General features: G+C 37.9%; 1 protein-coding gene across 1 annotated transcript in view; it reads left to right on the forward strand.

Annotated features, from left to right (window-relative positions):
• LOC119796836 (neural-cadherin-like) overlaps nucleotides 1–23500 on the forward strand; it is a 181977-nt gene that overhangs the window by 97951 nt on the left and 60526 nt on the right. The window contains exons 13-15 of the mRNA XM_038305585.1: nucleotides 13420–13587; nucleotides 22664–22913; nucleotides 23332–23459. Coding sequence (XP_038161513.1) covers nucleotides 13420–13587; nucleotides 22664–22913; nucleotides 23332–23459 — 546 coding nt within the window. The remainder of the gene's footprint in view (nucleotides 1–13419; nucleotides 13588–22663; nucleotides 22914–23331; nucleotides 23460–23500) is intronic.

Raw genomic sequence — 23500 nt, forward strand, 5'->3', positions numbered from 1 at the left:
AGACCTAAAGGCATGACCAAATATTCAAATTGGCCCAAGGGAGTCTTAAAGGCTGTTTTCCACTTATCTCCGTCTCGTATTCGGAGAAGGTGATAAGCGTTCCTCAAATCGAGCTTGGTAAAAACAGTAGCCCCTTGAACGGGTTCAAAAGCTGAAGCGAGAAGTGGGAGAGGGTACTTATTTTTAATAGTTATTTGGTTCAAGCCTCTGTAATCTATACAGGGTCTTAGAGAACCGTCCTTTTTGCCAACGAAAAAGAACCCTGCACCCAACGGAGAAGAAGATGGGCGAATTATTCCGGCAGCTACTCATTTATATATTTTTCCATGGTTTCTCGTTCAGGTTTGGAAATATTATAGAGTCTGCTGCTGGAAAGGGGAGGTCCAGGTAATAGCTCAATGGCACAGTCATATGGTCTGTGTGGAGGAAGGGACGTAGCACTGACCTTACTGAAGACAGGAGCCAAATCATCGTACTCGGAGGGGACAGAAGTAAGGTCAGGAGAGTCCATCTCCCCACCACCTCTAGGGAACCCCACAGCGGGAGCTGCTGAACGGAGGCATGTTTCATGACAAAGGGTAGACCAGGATTCCACATGACGATCAGTCCAGTTAATGTGGGGATTATGTTTCTCCAACCATTCAAAGCCAAGCACCAGAGGGGAACATGCGGAAGGAAAAACAAAAAATGTTATGGTTTCTCGATGATTACCTGAGATAAGTAGCTCGAGAGGCTGTGTTTGATGGGTGACCTGGTGGAGTTTCTTCCCATCAATAGCAGAGACACAAAGAGGCTGGTTTAGAGGAACGGTTTCAATTTGGAGCTGCTGGACTAGATTAGAATCGATTAAGTTTCGTTCACAGCCTGAATCGATGAAGGCAGAAAAAGAGAGGTTCTGGTCAGAGAAAAATAAAGTAGCAGGAAGCATCAGACGAGGAGATTTTTCAGTGTTAACATGGCCCGCCAGACTCCTCAGAACCTCTGACGGGCCCCGGCTTTTGATTTAGCTGGGCATGAAGCGATGAAATGACCACTCTCACCACAGTAGATGCACAGCTTGCTCAGAAAACGTCTTTGTCTTTCCTCAGGAGTCAACCTTGTATGTCCAACCCGCATGGGTTCAATTTCTGTCTCTCCAGTATGAGAGGCCTGAACAGGCAAAGGGAGAGACTGAGTTTTTGGTCTTGGCTTGGACAAATGTTCAGTGGGGGCAGAAAAAACAGTCACGTTATTAGAAGCAGGGGCAGAGGCAAAGAAACCCTGATTCCTATATTTGGAGCTGTTTCTGGCTTGAATCCTGTTATCCAACTTAATTGTAAGACGGATTAGTTCATCGAGTGTTGCAGGTTCGTCGAGGGTTGCTAGTTCATCCTTGATGCTTTCGTTTAAAGCCATAAAGTAAGCGCCTTTTAACGCACTTTGATTCCATCCGGAAGCAGCCGCTTTTACCCGGAAGTTAATGGAGAACTCCGCCACTGAAGAACTTCCCTGTTTGAGATTGAAAAGAGCACAAGAGTCAATGGTTTGATCAGTTTCTTGGTTGAAAACTTGGGAAAATTCAGAAACAAAATCGGAATATTGACAACTGAGGCTTTCGTCAGAGGCAAACCTTGCCTGAGCCCATTCCAGGGCTCTTCCTGTTAATTGGGACAAAATGAAAGTTATTTTCTTGTAATCCGTGGGAAAACTGCTGGGAGAGTTCTGAAAAATTAGGCGACATTGAAACAAAAAACCCTTGCAGTCCTTCATATTACCAGAAAATTTCTCTGGGAGACTCGGGCGGAACTCTGATGATGACGTCACTGCCGGTGACCTCGGAGGCTGAACTGGACCCGGAAATGGTTGCGCTGCCATCGTGGCATTAGCGCTGCTCATGTAGTTAGCATAACTCTGAAGCATATGATTGTGAGAATCAACCACATGATATAACTCACGTAGGGTTTGAGTTTGTCCCTGGATCTGAGCATCTTGCTCCTCCAATCGACGACGGAGGTGATCAGCTGGGCCTTGTGTTTGGCCGCAGTGTTCTGTCATAATGGGTTCACTGATGAGACCCAGTTATGCAGAACACCACGGAGACGGAAACAGGAGTAAAAGTTTAACAATGTTTATTGTTCACAAGCACATGGAATATTGTCTGGAACTGGTTCAGGCCTGGGGACTGGTTCACTGGAGTCTGTGTAGATAACAGAGCAGTTAGCTTTGAGAGCAATGGGGTTTGGGTTATGCTGCGTTCACACCAGGGGCAGCTGGCGCGACAGAAGCAGCGAGTTTACATGCAAAGTCAATGGTTGACGCGCGTCAAGGCGCAGCAAAAGGTCCCGCGGCGCATTTTGAGCAGCAGGCGCAGCGCGTCTGAGCAGCTTAAGCAGCACGTCGGGCGCATTTAAGCATCTGACGCGCGTGACGTGCCGCAAACGCGTTGCTGCTCGAGATGGAAAAATTGAATTTTTGCTGCTCGACGCGCCGCGTCAACCAATCAGAGAAGCTGATCTGGGAGCTTGCTGGGAGAGAGACACAGCGCTGATGACACAGACCGCTCTGATTACTCCTCTTAAACAGTTTATTAACGCATAATTAACTTAAAATATATACATCTGCCGTTAGAATATGTTCGCTTTTATTATTCTGGTGCCTGCAGATCGGATTATTTAGATGAAAAACACCTACCAGCCACCGCGGTAAACCGCAAGGAGGCGACCCGGCCAGAGGCTGCTGATGAAGGGATTCCTTCTGTCGGTGCACCGCCGGTATGTGGGGGTCTGAGCGGCTCCGACAGAAATAACATTGGGAGGCAGGATTGTAATCTGGATGAACTGACTGCACTGATGAAGTTTTCAGGTGTATTTTCTCACTTAAAAACATATTAAAACTACTTTATTCCCACTGATCACAGCAAATATAGCTGCAAGGCAGAGAAAGGATAGTGAAGCTCCGCCCAACGCGCGTCAGAGCCACTTTTGCACCGCGCAGCCGGAGCAGCAAAGCTGCTTCAGCCGCGCGTCAGAACTAACTGGTACAAGCAGCAAAAATTAAGCAGCAGACGTGATTTTGCTGCTTTTGCAGCGTCCGGTCTGTACATAGCATTAGAGATGTTCAGATTAATACCTTGAGGGTTCCGGTTTGAGTTCAGAGAGAGGGGCTGTTGAGTCCAGAGAAGGTTTGTTTTCAGCAGAGTCCAATAACTGCTTCAGCGTCTTACTTCTGATGAGGGTGCAGACCTTGGCTTTGGGTTTCCAGCTCTTAAACCAGAGCTGCATGGGAAATCCAGAGAAGAGTCTTCGGGTTTGGCTCAGAGGGCAGGCTCGGTAGTCTAAGCTCCTCCAGAGCTTACAAAGAGAAACATGTTTCCTGGAAACAGAGACACAAAGGATTAGAATCCTAGCAGGACTCAGAGGGCAATGAAAGATTTCTCAGAAGGTTCTTTGGCTCAGGTGCTAACCAACTAGATTCAACACTGCGGCGTCGAGGCAAGGTCTGAAGACAGCTTTTATACTGTGGATCCTCTGATGATGGAACGAGCCACAGGTGCGTCGAAGGCTCGGCTCAGGAGGATCCACGGCGGACTCTGCTGGAGGAAGGTGGTACTTCTCCAGCTCCCAACAAAAATAGTCACTTACCATATTGATAAATGAGAGAATAAAATAAATCCCTCTGTTCAGTTTAGGACCTCCTATTATTGTACAAATAGTTTTTCCTTAAGCAGTTTTAAAAGATATTTTCTCTGTGGGAGCTATAGTTAACAACATTCATTCTTCTTTTAGCTGTGAGCGGTCATTTATTATTTTCTATTATAAACTGAGGCTACGTTACGAGATGTCTATATAGGTTGGCAGGCAATTTAAAACATGGTGTTACAAATGGACCTAAAGATTATGGAGTACACATTTGAAACTTTCTTTAGCATCTTCTGTAACGTTAAGACGTAACCTTGTGAAGTTGTCATTCCTAACTGTAGTCGTCTGACTTTGGTGCACTACCAAAAGAATGTAGGCTGTTAACTTAAATCTTAAATATTACAGTCCCTGCCAATGCTTCCAAATCCGGTATATGCCATGAGGGACCAAAGTTTAAGATGATTTAAAAGGGAAAAAAAAGCGAATGTTTGCTGTAACTAGTTTTGCCTTCCTTGAATCTGCTGAAATCAACTCTGAGTCTATTATTTATAGTTCTTATCTTACACATTTAATGAAACTTTTCCAAGCAAGTTATGAAATAATGTTGTATATTATATGGCTCTTTGTATATTCCAAACACATGTGAAGCAAAATGACTAGAAAGGAAAAGGGGCCAAAAAGACCAGTACTAACCAAAGCCCAGCTAAATCTCTGAAGTAGTTGAAGGAATAAACAACATTACTCCTAAATAAGCCTAAACTAAAGTTCCCTTTCAAATAGCTAGCTTCTTTCATAGTTTTTACTTCCTCTGAATTTATCAACCAGTCTCTAGTATTGAATATGAATTAGTAAGCCAATTTTCTTACTTTTGAAAGTAAATCTAAATAATCAATAAATCCATTAAAAAAAAAAAAAACTTGTCTGATTTGGGAGACATTTAGCTTGAATTGGTACTTTTTGTTTGCAACCTGTGAATGACTTTTGACCAATGTGTTTTTTAGGCAAAATGCAGACCTGTTTTAGTCAGAATTAATCAGAAGAAAAAGCAACAAGTAGCAACCCAGTGTTTTTGTTGTTGTTTTTTTTTAAGTAGCATACCTATCCTGGTAAGAAAATTACAGAATAATAGTCTATGGTGTATTTACATGGGACATTCAAGTTTTTATTGATAATGCATAACATACCTTTTTCAAAGTATAAATGTAACCCATTGTCATCTGTTTTGGCTACAAAATAAAGATTAAAAACTGAATGCTCCTATTGTGGGACAATAACAGCATTCTCTTTATGTCACAAAGGTAATACATGAAAATTACTGTTCATTGCAGCACAACTGATGTTTTTTTTGTGGCAACAAACTGGGCTTTGTATCTCACAGTTTCAAACATCTTTTTGTCAAAGCACACCCTTTCATCTTATATTGTTAGATGACACTAAAATGTATGTGGTTTCACTCAAAAGTCTGTTTAATTTATGCACTATAAAAATATATAAGACTTTTTTTATGACTTTGATTATATCTCCTGTTACATAAAAAACAAAACTTTATATACACTGCTCATAAAAAGCTTAATGTGTTGACAGCAAAACAACACAAAAGTCATTAATTGAAATCAAATTTATTAACCAACGGAGGCCTGGATTTGGAGTCACACGCAAAATTAAAGGGAAAAAACACAACAGATGTTTTGGAACAGCTGATCCAACTTTGATGCAATGTCGTTAAAACAGGTCGAAATTAGGCTCAGTATTGTGTGTGGTCTCCATGTGCCTGAATGACCTCCCTACAACCCCTGGGCATGATCCTCAAGAGTTTTAGGGTGGTCTCCTAAATGATCTCCTCCCAATTACTGGACCAAAGCATCCGCCAACTGCTGGACAGTCTGTGTTGCAATGTGACTTTGGTGGATGGATCGAGCCATGATTTCCTAGATGTACTCAATCGGGTTCATGTCTGGCGAACAGACGGGGCAGTCCATAGCTTCAATGCCTTCATCTTGTAGGAACTGCTGACATACTCTAGCCATATGAGGTCTAGCATTGTTCTGCATTAGGAGGAACTCAGGGCCAACTGTAACAGCATAAGGTGCTTGATGACAATCATGGTACCTCTGGCGAGCACATGGCATGGAGGGCTATGCGGCCCTTTAAAGAAATACCACCCCACACCATTACTGACCCACTGCCAAACCGGTCATGATGAAGGATGTTGCAGGCAACAGATCTCTCTGCACGGTATCTCCAGACTCTGTCACGTCCATCATGTGTGATCATTGTGAGAACAGCTTGCATTGATGTGCCACAGGTAGCATTGATGTAAGCTGTACTACCTAAGCCACTTGTGTGGGTTGTAGAATCCATCTCATGCTACCACGAGTGTGAAAGTAATTCCCACCAACATCCAAAAGAGACCAAAACATCAGCCAGAAACCATAAAGGTGGTTTGTGGTCCCCAGGACCTGCAGAACCACTTCTTTATTAAGTGTCTCTTGTTAACTGTTAATAATTTCCAACTGTTGTCTATTCCATTTGCAAAACAGCTTGTGGAATTGATTGTCAATCAGTGCTGCTTTCTAAGTGGACAGTTTATTTAACAGAAGTTTGATTTAAATGAAGTTACATTATATTGTTTATGTGTTCCCTTCTTTTAAAACAGTGTAGTTTAAAAATATATCTCATGGTAATTCACAAAAATGTACCATGAGATATCCATCCATCCATTCATTTTCCATTTTCAAATGCCATATTAGAATAACATGCATTTCCCAGAGTACCCAAAGAAAATCCAGGTAGTCAGATGATACCAGGCAGGCAGAGGTTTATGTGGTTCATAGATATATTTCTTATTAAATCATATGTTTGTTGATAACAATACGTACAAATAAAACTGTCTGGTTTTATTGTACCTGTAGTATTTTCAATCCAACTAAAACACTACACATTTTTTCTTTTTGTTTTTTTTGTTTTTTGTTTCAGGTTCAGCTCCCATTCTGTTTACATTTTTTATAAGTGTGTTGTTGACTTTCCCTGACCCAACAGCACTCTTCATGCTTTTTGTTTCTCTGTTATTAAGTTGTTCTTTTATGCCGACACTTACCTTTGCACTGTAGGGTTGTTTATTATTTAACATAGGTTTTAGCATGCTAGTATCGGAAGTCCACAGCAATATTGACTGTCTGATTTCAGTACTAACCTCATGCAAAATTAAAACTGGTAAGCCTAACCCTTGTGAAAAGATAATACTATATATTTTATAATGTTTTTAGTAGCTGTTTTAATCATCCTGCAATCAGGCTGAAGCTGAAATTATGAACATATTTGTGTTTATATTTTCAATTTATAAATATTCTGAGACTAGCTCTATCTATCTATATTTTACTCATCACATGTCAGATTACAAAATAATCAGTCTTAGACCACTTTTAAATAGATTTAAAACTCATTTATCAGCACATTGCAATGGTTCAGCTGCATTAAAGGGAGAAAGGCAACTGAACAGAGGCAGCTATTTTTATCTCTTACTGTAAGACATTGCAGTGAAAGCCTTGGTACATGAAGTGTCAAAACATTGTACAGTAGCTAGATCTCACAGAGAAATTAGTGAAAAGGATTTGAAAGCTTGGTGCAACTGTAACCAGAACACATTATATTTTCTGGCGCAGATAAGAAAACTTTTAGGACTAAAATTTAATTTAATTCCTTTGTTGGATGCAAGCAGATACTAAGTCTGACATTAATTTATTTTAAAAAGCGACAGCTGCTTGCACCAGATTGGACAGCATAGATTATAACTTTTGTTCCCCGGCTTTAAGCTTTTCAAAAGAGTTTCTCCACAAATACTAATTAAATAGTCTTAAGGATAGCTAATGCCATTTGGAAATCAAAGTGGATGCTTGTTGTACAATAACTTGCTGGTTGTATAAACAGTAAAGGCAGGTTATGTTACAGCTTATTAACTGACTTCAAATCAAGGCAGTTTTTAATGATTAAAGTTTTTTGAGTGTGTAAAAAAAAATCTGGAAACGAGTTTAATTCTTTGCTTTGTTAAATATAGTTTTACACATCGTCTTAATTTGATAAACAGTCACCTCTAAAAGAATAAGCTACTGTAAACTTATGTCTCAATTAACTCTTAATATAGCCTGAAGTAAGAAGCTTTCAGGAAGCTGGTATTTTGAAATGATGACAATTTCTTGACATTACAACCAGTTTTTGTGTCTGTTTATATGAAACCCACTATCCAGTGGCGGCTGGTGGATTTTTCTCCAGAGAGGGCTATAAATTCAAAATAGACATATACCAAAAACCAATCAAACGTATATTGCCGAGGAGCTACTGCGCACATACAACTTTTAACAAGAGTCAATGTGACATTATTGTAACCTGACTCCGCCAGATGGATTTGCTCCGCATATCCATCTGGAAACCTTCCGTTGAAGTAATTTTGGGAAGGGGCGAAAATACTGGTTAGCTGATTGGCCTATGCTGGTGATAGACGGGCCAAATAAACCAATCAGATCAACGAAGCATATGACGTACTAACAGAGCGACAACGAAAACACAACCACAAGCCAGGCTACTCTTGCCGAAACCAGTCGGGAGAAGAGCAAAAACATCTTTTCCTCTGAGAAAAGCCTCCAGAGCAGTGTTTTGCTCTTCTTTCAGTGAAGAAATACTCTGTAATTCCGATAAAACTTGCTCGATAGCCACGTTAACGCTAGTTTCATCGGCTGAAGCCGCCATGTTCTTTAGACTGAACTGTCGCGCTTCTCGTTGCGTCACACCTCAACCCGCCTCAAAGCCAACGCTGATTGGACGTTCGTTTGGTGAACGGCTCCAAATTTTCTTTAACGGGGAGTCTCCAGACTGATTTGCGAGTGAAACCTTGAAAGCTCGCGAGATCAGGATGGTCTCACGAGACTAACATTATTGCGCCCTGTGGCGGAAATTTGTCACCAATCCAACCAAAACTGTAATGACGCTTTACTCATCATTAAAGATTGAATATTTATCATCACATCTAGAAAATATGTATCAATATATTTTTTGAAATATTTAATTATATAATTTCATTTTAATTTGTTTTTTTTATATCTTAATCAAGTTCATTGGGCTGGTGGGGCAGCGCCCTAGCACCCTCTTTTGGCTAGCCGCCACTGCCAGTATCTGTTTTGCTTATTGGCTTTATAATAAATAAACTCCAAATCTGAAAATAACCAGGAAAATACTGTTCTTCTTTTGAGAAAGAAATCATAACTCATGAAAGAACCAAAGGTAGACCAAAAAAGATGGCAATTTGTTTCAATTAGTAACAATTAATTGAATGAAGTTAACTTAATTTACTAATTTACTTGCTTATTAACTGGAATGTTTAACCATCATGAATAAATTCAGTTGAATAAACTTAATTCAAATACTTATTACCAGCTGAAGATATTCCTTTAGGTTGGAGCTGCTTTTAATTTTAGGGGGTAGCTGATAATCAGGGCAGGTGTTATATTTTACCAAAGGTTAGTGGTTGTAATTCAAGGGCAAAGGAAAACCCAGATGTAAGATTCTGTGCCTACATAGATGACTGCATAGTTTTCCTATACATCTCAGTTTGCTTGGAACTGACCACTGCTGCACTTGGATGTTTTCAAATCCCTAACTACCCCTAAATACATCTGCAAATCTGTGCAAATTCCTGGAAGGCACCCACCATAACAATGGTACTGTTACCACGTAACAGATAGATTTATCAAACCTCAGTGATAGGGATGGGTATCTTTTCATGTTTCTTTCACATTGTTTGCATCAAGTTATACAGTGTTCTCCATCTGCTGCTTTGAGCTCAGCTTGTTTATTGTATAACAAATCATTTTAATTCACATGAAAATCCCCCCCATATGTCTACTAGGAACATGCCATCACAAAAACTATGTGAACTATATAATTAATGTTGAAAATAGTTTTTGAACTCACCTGGAAAAAGTTGGCCATAATGCAGAATTTGCTTGGAGTTTTATCTGTGACACATTTGCACAACAGAAATAGGTGCACAGTTCTTTAATGAAAATACATTCTATTCATAACAGTAAATTCATTCACAGATGATGCCCTTAAAGCAATATGAGTACAGTCATAGCTCTTATTACATTTGAAAATCTGCTCCATCCTTCAAATTACAATTTGATATGCATCTATTCAGACACAGCTTTGGAGTAAACTATAAACAGATGAGGCCATCCTATTTGGCTGGTATGGGATGGCTCAGGGATGACGATAAAATATTAGAGCTGTTAGACAGCTCCATAACACTACTGTTAAAAAGAGCCCAGTGTAGAGAGAAGTTAAACCTGCACCTACTTCCTCTCTTTAGCGCTGGCCAGTGTAAACTAACAGCAAATAAGTCATACATTATTCTGTGCGATTTCTTGCAGTGGTAATGTCCTCAAACATTGCTAAGGCTGCCATCCTGTCGCAGCCATGCACACCATTATTTATGGACATGTGATATTGTCTACACTTTGTACACTTTATAAATTCTTATACCTGACAATTAATCAGGTAACTCATCATCTTTTGTTTAATAAGAGTGCCCCTTTGAGAAAATACAAGAATTATGTGTTCCTCAGTACACAGAGAGCCATTTTACATTGTTTCCATCCTTTTTCTGTGTGTTAATTTATAGATTTGAATTTTGGTTGAGGTATTAACGTTTAAGTCATAAATGGTTAAATTTGAGGAAAATTTTACTAAATGAAGTAACTCTTTATTGCATTTGGGTGAGTTGTGGTGCTTTGTAGGTTATTATTTGATTCAAAATGTTTGTGTTGCTGCTGCACATTTTCACATCATGTCAGGCTCAGAACAATACAGTAGGACCCAGTATTTGAGGTGGATAGACAATTACGTTTCTCCAAAAATTTGTTAGAAATTAATCTGTAGTGAACAGCGCCGGCTTCTAAGAAAGGAACCTCTGCAGGAAGAGAACACAGCTTAGTGACCACATCTATCTGGCATAGAATGATAATAAACCTGTGAGTCACTAACCTGGTCTTATAGCTCAGTCCGAGCCCAGAGGATGAGCTTGGTACCACCTGGTCGGCTGTGAGATGCAGTGCGTGCCACCCAAAGAGGGACAGACGCTGATGTCCCGGGAGGTCAGAGAACAAGAAGGAGATCAGAACTGAGCAGACAAAGGAAATGCAGGATAATACTGACAGCAAAGCCAAAGCCCGTGTTGAAGACGTGCTCATTTGTCAGGGCCAGGAAATCAGAGGCCTGAAGAGGTGTGGAAGGTAAATCCATAATTGAGTCAGGGAACAATTCTCAGTTTGGTTCACAAACAGATGGAAATCAGGCATGAGTACGAAAAGAGGTTAGGCTTGCATATCAGAACAGGGACAGGCAGGCTCAGAGGTCCACAGGTAGAACTGGTCTAGATCAGGCAATCAGAAAACACCGGTACACTAGAGATATTACACCAAAGCCTCAAATAATCTGGCACTGTTGACTGGTCTGAAGTCTTGTTAAACAGAAGCTGAAGGAGGTGGATCAGATGAGCAGTGTTAAGAACTGGGCAGAGATAAGCCCAGTTCTCAGACCATGAGACATCAGGTCAAAGTTTCCATGGTTTACAGCATACTTTCAAGCATCATTTATTTTTGTACACGCTAAATTGTGTGTGAAATATTACACTGCAACATTTTGTTTGTGCATACACAAATGCTTTATACATATGGCCCTAGGACCTAAAAAGCCTTTTGACCTTCAGTTTAGTTAAATGTTTGAACTGTTGTTAGACTTTTCCTTATGTGGTTTTAATCTTCAGGTACTGTTTATCCAACAAGCCCAGATTGTTTTAACAACCGTGTTTTGAATTGAAAAGGACAAGGCTCCGGAAATTCTAAAAGCCAAAAAACTGTAAAGGTCAGTCTCATTTCGAACCAAGCTATACTCATAAAAAGTAGGAGCTGAATAGAGCATCTTTTGAGCAAAAGGGGCTGAGGTTGCAGTGCCACAGCACAGAAGCATCTGTGGTTCAATAAGGAAACAGCCTCCTCTGACCCAAATAGGCACATCATAAAACTTCTTATTAGAAGATTAAAATAATCCTGCTTTTGACATTTAAGAATCACAAATGTCCCCAAAAACATTCAGGTTTTTAAGCCTCTCTAAGAGAAAGCAGTTTTTTTTAATCACATCATTCATGTGTAATTTAATTCAATATAATTTGCAAGTATTTGTTTAAAAATAAACTGAAGTAACTTATTAAGAATATTGGTGAAATAAAAAATATATATATATATATATATATTAGGGATGCAAATTTATAAAAAAAAAAAAAAGAAAGACAAAGCCATGATTAATATAAGCAGATTTAATGATCTTTCTGGAAAAAATCTATAACAGCTAATAGAAATATTTTTTTTCTGATTTTATTTGGATTGAATTATATATATATATATATATATATATATATATATATATATATATATATATATATATATATACAGATTTTATCTAACAACTTAATATATACTTTTTAACTAATGATGATCTTCAGAAAAATTTTAGTTTTTTGTTTTATACCAAATCTTTGAAATGTACTGAATATCATACTTTGTCCAAGCATACCATCAAAATCCCTAGAGGAAGGATAAGTTGTTTGTCCCCGCTGACATTTTTTTCCCTCATCGATTCTTAAGATTATAATAGTTACTGGCTGATAACAGTTTTTTCTAATGTATAACAAGATAAACAAATTAGTCTTCTTGTTGCAAAAAGGAAAAGCAAAGCAATCAGAAAAATATGTTTCTTTCTCACAAATTCTTTGCGTTGCAAGAACCAATAGCACTCCCAACCAGATTTAACATTATTTAATGGTATGTTTTGGATTTTTATTCATCTTTTGTTTCTTCTACATATCAGTAAGTCAATCAGCTACTACAAGACATTCAAGTTTCTCTTGTAAACTACATTAAGCAATATGGAATTTCAAAATTTGGACTAGTTTAAAAAAAAAATTTAAATCAAGACATTAGACTAGCATTGCTCTTCTATCATGACTTTTTTTTTTTATCTCCAAATATCTGGAATTTTCAGATTTCACATATATCATCCAGACAAGAGAAATTGATTTTGTTTGACTGCATATTTTTGATATCTTTCAAATCAAAACTAATTCTGAAACTTGTGACTTGGTTTTAGCTTTCTCGCTGTTATCAGAAAGCTAGTGTCATTGTCTTACCAAAAACTGAATAATGATTAGAAAAATATGACAAGAAGAAATTTCACTGCAGTCCCCTTTCAGATTTATAACCAACAAAGAGAGGCTGCAATTCCATTTTCTCACCTGCATTTTGGATTTCACAGAGGCTTTTCAGTAAGCTACCTTGAAAGCCTGATAAAGGAAATAAAATATATCACATCTGAACTAACAAATGTTTTGATGAGAATTCACTTTTTGTGATTTTTTTGTTCCTGTATAACGCTTTATATATATCAAGGAACATTTTTATTAATTTTCTTACTATACAAACACATGTCTGTCATTTTTTATATACATCTAAAGATTACTGGCACTCAGTCCTCAATAGGCGTCAAAATATGATATATGAAAGTGTTACCTTGTGGAAAAAAAAGAAAGCACAATTTTATCATGAGACAACTTTTTTTTTAGTGTGATAATGAGATTGTTCTTGTTCTCAGCCTTCCCTTATAGCAGGTATTATTATAGTTTTATATTTTCTGTAAAAAAAAAAAGAACTTTCTGTCTTGATTATGTAAACATTTAAGCTGTTAATTGTCTCTGCAGAGAACCTATATAACACGGGACATCATTGCAACAGATGGGGGAAATCGCAACACTTCTGTGGAGCTGGCAGTTACCATTACCAACGTGAAGAACCAGCCTCCTCAGTGGGAGAAAGACAGCTACAATGTTGTCATACCTGAGAATACTGCCAGGGACACACCTATAGTGGTAAGACTATTTACATCTTTAATTGCTGCGCTGTCACTGGGCTAGATTTAGTTAGATTTAGTTGAGTTAGCTGCTTAATTGGTGTTTCAGATTCCTCTACATTATTGCAGATGTCTTAGATCACACCTTTACATTTTTGTCAGTGCAGTGGAATAAAATAGGAGTGTTAGTTTCTTGTTGGGGAAACTTGATTTTTAATCAGTCTAAAATATTTTTAGATGGGGGGCCAAAGGAGCATAAAATGTCTAAGCAGGGTGACAAAGCTGGAACTCTCATCGATAGAGGTTAAAAATATATTTCATGTAAATAGTGCTATCAAAACATCATAAAAAAAAAAAACCTTGATAGTTTTTAGTGTATAAATTTGTCTTCTTTAAAAAAAAAAAGCAAAAAAAAAAACATTTTACATATAGGCTGACAAATGTTGCCCAAAATAAATGAATACAGAATAATAATTTTGAAAAAGAACTTCATTTATCATATAGAACTTATTCAGTAATCAATTTTGGGAAAGTTAAAACATTTTTATCTGCATGAAAACTATTGTGCTTGGCAGCAAAATGTCTCAAAAACTCTCTCTGCACTAGAATTTATACTGAGAATAAATGCACATCAGGTGGTCCAGTTGGATAGCCTGGATTCCCAGACTGCCTTTCTGTTCCCCTTCATTTTCTTCCTATGCTTTGTCTTCTTTCTCTGTCTTTGACTATTAAAAAAATCTTGTCTTCTTCACCACTTATGCTTACATCATTCTTTGGTTTCAGTTTTCTCTTCAGCTGTTGCACTTTCAATTCAATTCAATTCAGTTTATTTATATAACACCAATTCACAACACGTCATCTCAAGGCGCTTTACAGAGACAATTCAAGCAGATCATACAGTGAAACTGATTCAGATTTCTTTCTAAGGAAGGCCAGTTGATTGCATTGACTCATTTACTAAATTTGTCACATCAAGCATGCTTGTAGTGACAGTGGAGAGGAAAAATGCTATTTTAACAGGAAGAAACCTCCAGCAGAACAATGCTCAATGTGAACAGCCATCTGCCTAGGCCTAGAGGGGAAAAAGGAGACAGAAGCAGACATAGAAAAAGAAGCAGAGATACAAAAGGGAACTGTCAACCAGCTCCACAGGCAGCCCTGTCCAAGAAACAGTGGCTTCCTTCACTTGTGACCTTCCTGGTCTATCATTCTTCCTCACTTAAATCTCAGTTTTGTCTTACTTCTCATCCCTCCGTTTTTTGCTAAAGAAATAAAAAAATATCTCTACATTTAAATTTCCTTTATATTTTGATCTGTGATGTGTAATTAACAAGGCAAGGCATGTTTATTTGTATAGCACATTCCAGTGTCAGGACGATTCAAAGTGGTGTGCATGAGAAAATAAAGAAAAAGATATGAAAATTGCAGTTTCATAGAGGCAACACAACTATCAAGAGAATGAAAGTCAATAATTAAAATAAGACAATTATATTAGATAAACGATGAATATTTTGATAAAGTCTGAAGGGAAAGTTGCACTCAAAACTTAAATTATGTTTAGATAGTACAGTCAAAGAGCATTTCAAATAAATAAATCCCAATTTCAAGCAAATAAGAGTTTCAGCAGTTTTTCACTTCTCTGGGAGTTTATTTCAGGCTTTTTAGAGCGTAAGAACTAAACGCTGCTTCATCATGTCCTGTTTTGATACCAGGTATGCAGAATAAACTTGACCGAGACCACTTTAGAGTCTGTGTGGTTGATACATAAACATTAACTGTAATGTATTTTGCCACTAGGCCATTCAATGATTTAAAGACTAACAGAATAATTTCAAAGTCTGTTCTCTTAGAGAGGAGCTAATGTAATGTTTTTAGAACTGAGATGATGTGCTCCACTCTCTTAGTTTTGGTGAGGATCCAGTCAGCACCATTCTGAATCATCTATAGCTATTTGATCCAGCATGTAGACTTTCCAAAACAAACAGCCAGGAGGACAAGTTAATGAGTTCTTTTGTAGTTGAAATAGTCACTCCCATCATTTGGTGTTACCTTTATTAGTACATGTTTCCATCAATGCAGCCCAAATAATTGAGAAGTTTCCACAAATTCCAGAATTCCCAGGAGATTGCTTCCTACATCCTCTTTTCAGGGAACATAAAATCACAAACTACTGTAAGACCATATTGCCTCTCAAACTTCAGAGACAATGAGTGATATGGTTGTAGCTCCCAGCATGTAGATATGTAGCCCACTCTGTTGTTTCCCGATGCAATGACATGGAGTTAAACAGCAAGTCTTTCCTCTATCTTTACTCGGGAATTGTGTGTCCTTGTATGTGAAAAAAAAGCCAGAATGTAATATACAAGGTCATCAAGTCTAGCAGCAGACATCTGGAAGTATTGAGAATGTACTTCTTCATCCACCCCATGCATTTGTTGTACCAGCAGGTTATAATCCCTGTCTTCTCGTCGACTACTGTTTAATGGACAAGTGGACCATCTCCTTTTTTTTTTCTCCTCTGAAGAAACAAAAGACAACATAACAATTCAGCCTCTTTGTTTGAGCATCTTCTGGTCGGCAAGTTGTACACTACTGTTCTGTACTTCTGTTGAAGCTATACGCTGTCATCTCCAGTCTGGTACAAAACTGCTGAAACGGATGATCAATCCACACAGAACCAAAATACTGCCAACGTTGTGTTCGCACATCTCATTTCCATGTTTAATGTACGAGTGGATAGCATAATGAACCGTTAACACCTTTAAAAAAAGGAGCCTCTCCCTTATCTGACCACTTAACTTTTATGCTAATGCCTGCAAATAGAAAATTAGTGAAAGTCACCTAAAAGTTTAAAAAGCAGGTAAGAGTGTGGCCAGATGTGGCCTCCTCTACTATGCAAGACTGCTTTGACACAACAGACTGGGAAATGTTTAAGCAGTCTTACAACAACCAAAATGACACGGAGGAGTACACAAACACTGTAACCCCTTACATTTCTAAGTACATTAATGATGTAACTCATACAAAAAAATAATCACCTGGACTAACCAGAAGCCAAGCCTGACAGGCAACATCCTCAGGCTGCTGAAGGCCTTCAGAGTTGGGGAAGAATCTGGCATGAGAACAGCGAGAGCCAACCTTTCCCATGGCATCAAGAAAGCAAAACAGGACAACACCCAGGAGATACCAGTCAACTTCATAGACAGTAAAGCCGGGCAAACACATTTGGAAAATCGCCCTTTTTGCTCATGCAAGAATTTTTCAATCGGGCTGACTTTCAGCCTTAATGTGCGTCGTGTAGTGTACAGGGGGTAACGAGGGGCGATCAGCCTCTCACGACCACCTCCTGATCAGGAATCGTGAGGTCGGTAGAAGATCAAACATGTTTTATTTTCTCCCAACCGTCGTTGGCAAATCGCTCAGTGGGCATGCATAAACAAAGATTCTTCTTTCTCTTCTTCCTCTCAGATGTAAACACAGAAGCATGGCGGGGCAACAGATTGAATGAGCCTCCGCCCTTTCTGCAGACACTCTGGTGCACCTCTCCAAATTTGTAGGTGACTGCAGACAGTGCCGCAGACAGGAGGCCTCTGGTTGATCAAATCTACATTCCCTCTACACTATGCGTATTTCATGTTTGGTACCTTACCGTGTTGTTTTGTTTTTATGACCGCCATGGTAGAAAACGACTCGTGAATTTGGACCAGCTAGAAGAGCGAGGTGCACAAGAATGCTGGGACCCTTTTTCCACCTGGATCCCTGCTCTTTTTCACCCTCATGTCCCTCCATTGTCGCACAAACTTACCCCCACTTGTTCACCGCCTCGGCGGTGTCTAGACCCACAGCTAGTTCCTGATTGTCCCTCTTGCGTTGTGGCTTGGCTTCAGCTAAATGTTAGCAAAAGCCAGGAGATCCTTGTCAACTTCCGGAGAGGCAACATCCAAAACCTGCCACTAACCATTGATGATGCTGCTGCAGAGAGAGTAAGCAGCACCAAATTTCTGGGGGTGTGCATCAGTAGGGCCCTCTCCTGGACCACCAACACCATAGCATTGTCAAAGAAAGCCCAGAGGCACCTCTCTTTCCTGCAGAAACTCAGGCATGCAGGAGCTCCACCACCCATCACGACAGCATTCTACAGAGGCATCATTGAGAGAATCCTTTCAAGCTGTATCACAGTGTGGGGTGGGGTCCACTGACTATAACAGGGAAGCCTTGAAGCACATTGTGAATACAGCTGTAAAGATCATTGGTGCCACACTCCCCTCCCTAATAGATATTTACACCTCTTGCATGCCAGCCTGCTCAAAAACGTTTTGACCTCTTGCCCCCAGAAAGAGGTACAGGCGCCTGCTTTCACTATTTTCATACTGCTATTACTTACTACTTGAACACACTTGCACTACTATGCTGCTTGTGCACTAGGTACAAAAGGAATACCTCATTGCCAGTATATACCTTTCTTTAGACTGGGTACACTTTGTAACTTTTAACTCTCCGTTAACTTTACTATGTGAGAATGTTTGGTATGTTTTTGTCTTGTACTGACCACCTGAATGTCAGAAATTTATTGTGTACATCATGGAGATACAGAGAAACACAATTTTGATTCTGTTTTATGTCCAGTGAAATAATTTAAAATATAAATAAAACCAAACTATTGAAACAAAACAAAAACAAAAAATGGGCAGATCTGTTGAGACCCAGTTGCAATAATTCTTTTTTTTTAATGAAGATGAATGCATTAATGAGTTTTTCGTGCCCCTGCTGAGACATTAGTCCTTTAATCTCGGAGATGTTCTTTAGGTGATGAAAGAGAGACTTTGTTCCTATCTCTCTGTGCTTCTGAAGGTTCAGGTCTGGGTACATCATTACCAGTCAAATTTTGACCCTGATTGGTTGTTTCTACCTGTTTTAATTCAAGCTGTTTGCTAACCTTTAAAATATTTGAAAGAATTAGTCCACTTATTACAGCAAGACGTCTGTATTAATGTGAAGAAAGAAAGAATATATCACATTCAAACTGGTCCCACTAGCATTTTTTTTTTGTCTGTGTGTGTTTTATCACTTTCTCATGAAAGCCAGTTATTATGTTTGTACCACAACATAAGGGCAGTGGCAAAGTTTGACAGGTCCAGTGTTCAACAGTCATACCTGGAAAATGTCCAAACCGCATGTCATTGATTAAATGCATTAGGTTGTCTTTGTGGTGCAAAATATATAAAGTAAAAAAAAACTGAAAAGAGGACAATCTGTATGGAAAAAGTCTACAAAAAGATAGCATCTTTGAAATAAGAGATTCTTTCTGGACGAAAGACACCAAGTTAAAAATTGTTATGTATAATGTTGTTCATACTCTATATATAATTAAAATCTTCAATCAAGACTGAATGAAGGTTTTGTTACCCTCTGCCTACAAACTAGAAATATAGTCTAATCATATAGCTTGTTGTATTTAAAACAGTGTTCCCTGACCTGCCTTGCGGTGAGAAACAGTTTGACATCAGTTAAGTTGACTTTCTTTACTGAAACTCTAAAAAAATAAGCCATTTTGTTAAATATGAATAACCTGCCATGTTGCCTGCAGTTCATTTCCAAAACTTCAACTGAGTTAGTAAACAAAAAAAACAAATACAGATGTAAACAGATGAACTGTTCTTTCTTTAAGTTTGAATAACAACTGTCTAATACAGTAGCAGGCATGAAATACTCTAATAAACAAACTGCATCTCATTTGTTTTACCAGATTAACTCTGTTACCATTTATTTATGTTAAGCTTGGCTAATCGCCTTCAAGCTGTAGATGAGAGTGGTGTCTTTTGTCTTTTGGCAAAAAGCAAATAAGTACACTTCCCTAAATACAAAGCTGTCTGTTTAAACCCAGCTCTTTAGCATCTCAAAGCAGCTGAGCATGAAGCTAGAACCAAGAACCGATTAGCATTGCTGGCATTAGACTGCAGAAGCAGAAAGCTTGTCTGGCTCTGTCCAAATTAGAAAAAATAACACCCACTGGTGCTTCTCGAGGTCATTAATTTTTTTCTTTTTTCTATTCTGTGTAGAAAATTTAACAGGACTCTCAGGACTCTCATTTCACACTTTTCATTAGCACTAGTGCCTTTGTCTTTATTAGATTAAGGTGTTTCGGTTACGAAATTTGTCTAGATAGTAAAACATTCTAGCAGGATTGAATCCCTTAAAGAAAATATCTTCAATAGATCCATTATTTTCTCAGTGGTCAAGGTGAATGTGGTACAGTCTATTCTGGTGCATTTCAATGAATATATATATATATATATATATATATATATATATATATATATATATATATATATATATATATATATATATATATATATATATATATATATATATATATATATATATATATATATATATATATATATATAATAGTAATAAATTTACTACAGTATACACTGTGTAATAATAACTTCATTTTCTATAATTCTGATGCTTTTGGCTTCTAGATGATGAAAGGCCAAAAATCATTTTAAATTTTAACACTGGATCAGTGAAAGCAAATGTTGATTTTTTAATCAAATATGTCCATACAGTATGCCATATAGTATATACATTCAATAAATGGTCAGAGCTCCTGCTGCATAAATAACAACACATCAGTGTGGCAACATATGGATGTGGTCAGGGTGTGGCTCTGCTGCAGATATAGAAAACCATGGTTGAATCAGTGGGACCTTCAACTCATCTGCTTCATTGAGTCTGGTTTCCTGCAAGGAAAGCTCCCTGTAGACAGCTACACTGACTTTTGGCTTGATAAAAGACAGCAGACCAACACCAGCAGTCTGCATGGCTACATAGACCTCAAGAAAGAAGCTGGATCTTTCTATCCCTCTCCACACCCCAGGCATCTGATATCCTGATTTCCACACATTTTACCAATAGAAGATGAGTTTGGGTCACTGAAAAACAGTCCAATCAATTTTCTCCTTAGCCTAAGTAAGATACAGGTTTCCAATGGGTCCCTATATGTTTGTGAATTTTAAAACAAAGTAAGGAAGTTCAATGACTTGGAAAGGTTTTGAAAACAGCCATAAACAATGTTTACCTTTAAAATCGTGGAATATTCTGGGGGCTTTGAAATTTCACACATATGATGTGTCATGTCATTATTTTTAGTATTTTTATGGCTGCATGCTTGTGTTTCCTATATGTACTGTAGTAAGCAAGGAATGAGTGCATAACAGCAGATTCTTCGGATGTATGCAATCTTCTTGTGGGTGAATTGGTGGATTGCTAGTCACTCTGAGTCAGTGTCATCAAGTCAGTGTGTAAAACCTGTATGAAAATGGAAATTCCAGAATCCATGGCTTGCCAAAGAAAGATATTCTTTAAAAAACGAAAAAAGTCAATCAAAGTCAATAGCATGTTCGCTACATTGTCTAGCTCATCACAAAAATATCCTTTTTAAATTGGAAGCATATAATGTAGGTCAAGCCTTTCTTTTGCTGCCTAACATTTGTGTTCAAGTACCTATAAAGTTCTGATGTTTGATAGTAAGTCCTTTTTGCTATTCTAAAGCTGCTTATGTTGTTTTGGAAATAATGATTAGCGTGTGTAAGAGATGTGTCAATGATCCAACATGACCAGATTGCATTGCGATATTGAATAGTTGATAACTGTCATAACATCACCTTTACCTTTGAAGTTTAAGTGAATTTTTTCCTTTAAAGATTTTATATATCACTGCATTTTACTGTGCAATACAATGTTAGGGACAAAAGAATGTATCCAAAGATTTAAACAAATGTTGAAGTCTAAAACTAGACATACCTGGGTCTTAAAGGGGAGGTACGTACAGATCTGTCTGCGTTTTAAAAGAATAAAATTAAAGAAAAAACATAAAAAAAGCACTGAATCCAAATCCACAGACTATTATTTATTTGTTTAAGATAGATATAGATACAGACAGACAGACAGACAGACAGACATGTTTGTCATGATTCTGTCACTACTGGATGTTTACAAAAAGTACATGGTTAAAAATCCTGTTTGGCATTCACATGACTGTATCTGGTCAAACTGTTGGATGCTTTCAGAAAACAGACAACTGATAGCTGCCTTTTATCTCCCACCATAAAGTTCAAAATCTTTAATGCAGTTATCTACAAAGCTTTATATTCTCTTTGATAGATGTTTTAATTCTTATACTTAAATTAAAAGTTGCTTTTACTTTATAACTTTTTTTTAGATCTTACCCCTACAGAGGATTACTATAGGCCTTTTCCTTTCCAGAAGTATGCACTGAAAAATGCAATGTTATTGGTGAGCAGACACTGCAAACTCATTCTGGCAGAAGTAATTAAATTACTGTTATTAGATTACTGCCATTAACTGTCCGTACGAGCCCATGTTCCAGAAAAACTGAACTCTAAATCTGCTCCACTTCAGTTAGTGTCTCGGCAACGAAAATTATCTCAAAGTGCACTGACAATCCAAGTGTGTACATCCATCTCTCTTACCAAAGTTATTCAGGGTCTCTAGATGATCATAGTGTTAAACTATAGCATTTGTCAGGTATCTAGTAAAGTTACCTTGGGTCTAATAAAATTAATTATTTTTTTTTCTGTTTAACAAGCAGGGTTAGTAGTTGGCTTCGTTTCACCATCAAAATTGATGTTGGTTTACCATTGGCAGGCATTCTGTCATTTTGGCTGCAAGCATCAGCTCATCTAAGTAGTTTTGAGTGGTTTTCTAATCTGATTAACATGCCAAAAAGTCACGTCTTACCTTGTTGTAGCCTTTTTATTAAATAGAAAACAGAAGTCTTACATCCAGTCAGGTACCTTCAGGTGCAAAAGTTCAGTGATAGGTTTTTGACTTTCTTTAATTACTTTGATTTATTTTTTTGTTGCTATTTTTTGATAATATGCTTAGCTCATGGAAGTATAAATCTGATAATAATGTTTAGGTGAATTATATTTAGCTGATCTCCCTTTGGCAGGAGGAATCAAGCAGTATGCTAATGAGTTGTAAAGATATTAATATACATGTCTGCATCAGTATTTTTTACATACTTTATCTCAAAAGTTTTGTCTCTATTTCTTACCCTTTTTCAGACAATAAAGGCCACCTCTCAGCTGGGTGACCCGAGAGTGACCTACAACCTTGAGGATGGCATGGTGCCTGAAACCAACATGCCAGTTCGTTTCTACCTCTCACCAAACCGTGAGGATGGATCTGCTTCCATTCTGGTGTCAGAGCCGCTGGACTATGAGACCACACCATTCTTTTCTTTAAGGGTCCGAGCACAGAATGTCGCTGCGGTCCCTCTAGCAGCTTTTACAAGGGTGTATGTTAATATTACAGGTATATTTAATAGGGGTTTTTTTTTTTTTGGAACAGAGATTTGCAGTCTTCATCATTTTCTTAATAAGTCCTTTTAGTTGTCAGAGCATTTATATGCATGCTTATGTTTTTCTTTAATCAATTTCACATTTAAATGTCAGAGAATCATAATAATTTCTTGAACATATACGTATTGTTTGAACCTTTTCTCTATCGATTTATTTGAAAGTATGTAATAATACAAAAGTAAATTTTTAGTCACTTATTTATATGCATACAATTCATTCATATGTTTTAAAGTTCACACACTAACTGCTAAAATGTATCTTTTTAAAGCTTGTACAATTATAAAAGCTGTAAATCTGGATATCTTTCTTTACTTATAATGCATTGAAAAGAAATGATTTATTTCCACAATAACTTTTCCCTTTGTCTTAAGATGTCAACGACAATGTGCCGTTTTTTACATCCTCTATTTACGAGTCCTCGGTAACAGAAGGAGCCCAGATCGGAACTTCGGTTCTCCAAGTGTCTGCCCATGACAAAGACCTGGGTCTTAACGGAGAGGTTCGTATGGATCTGTCTGTGTTTGTGTTGTAAAAGTAGAA

This window comes from Cyprinodon tularosa, unplaced genomic scaffold (genome assembly GCF_016077235.1).
Source record: "Cyprinodon tularosa strain WSP-4 unplaced genomic scaffold, ASM1607723v1 ctg56, whole genome shotgun sequence".
NCBI classification, from domain to species: domain Eukaryota; kingdom Metazoa; phylum Chordata; class Actinopteri; order Cyprinodontiformes; family Cyprinodontidae; genus Cyprinodon; species Cyprinodon tularosa.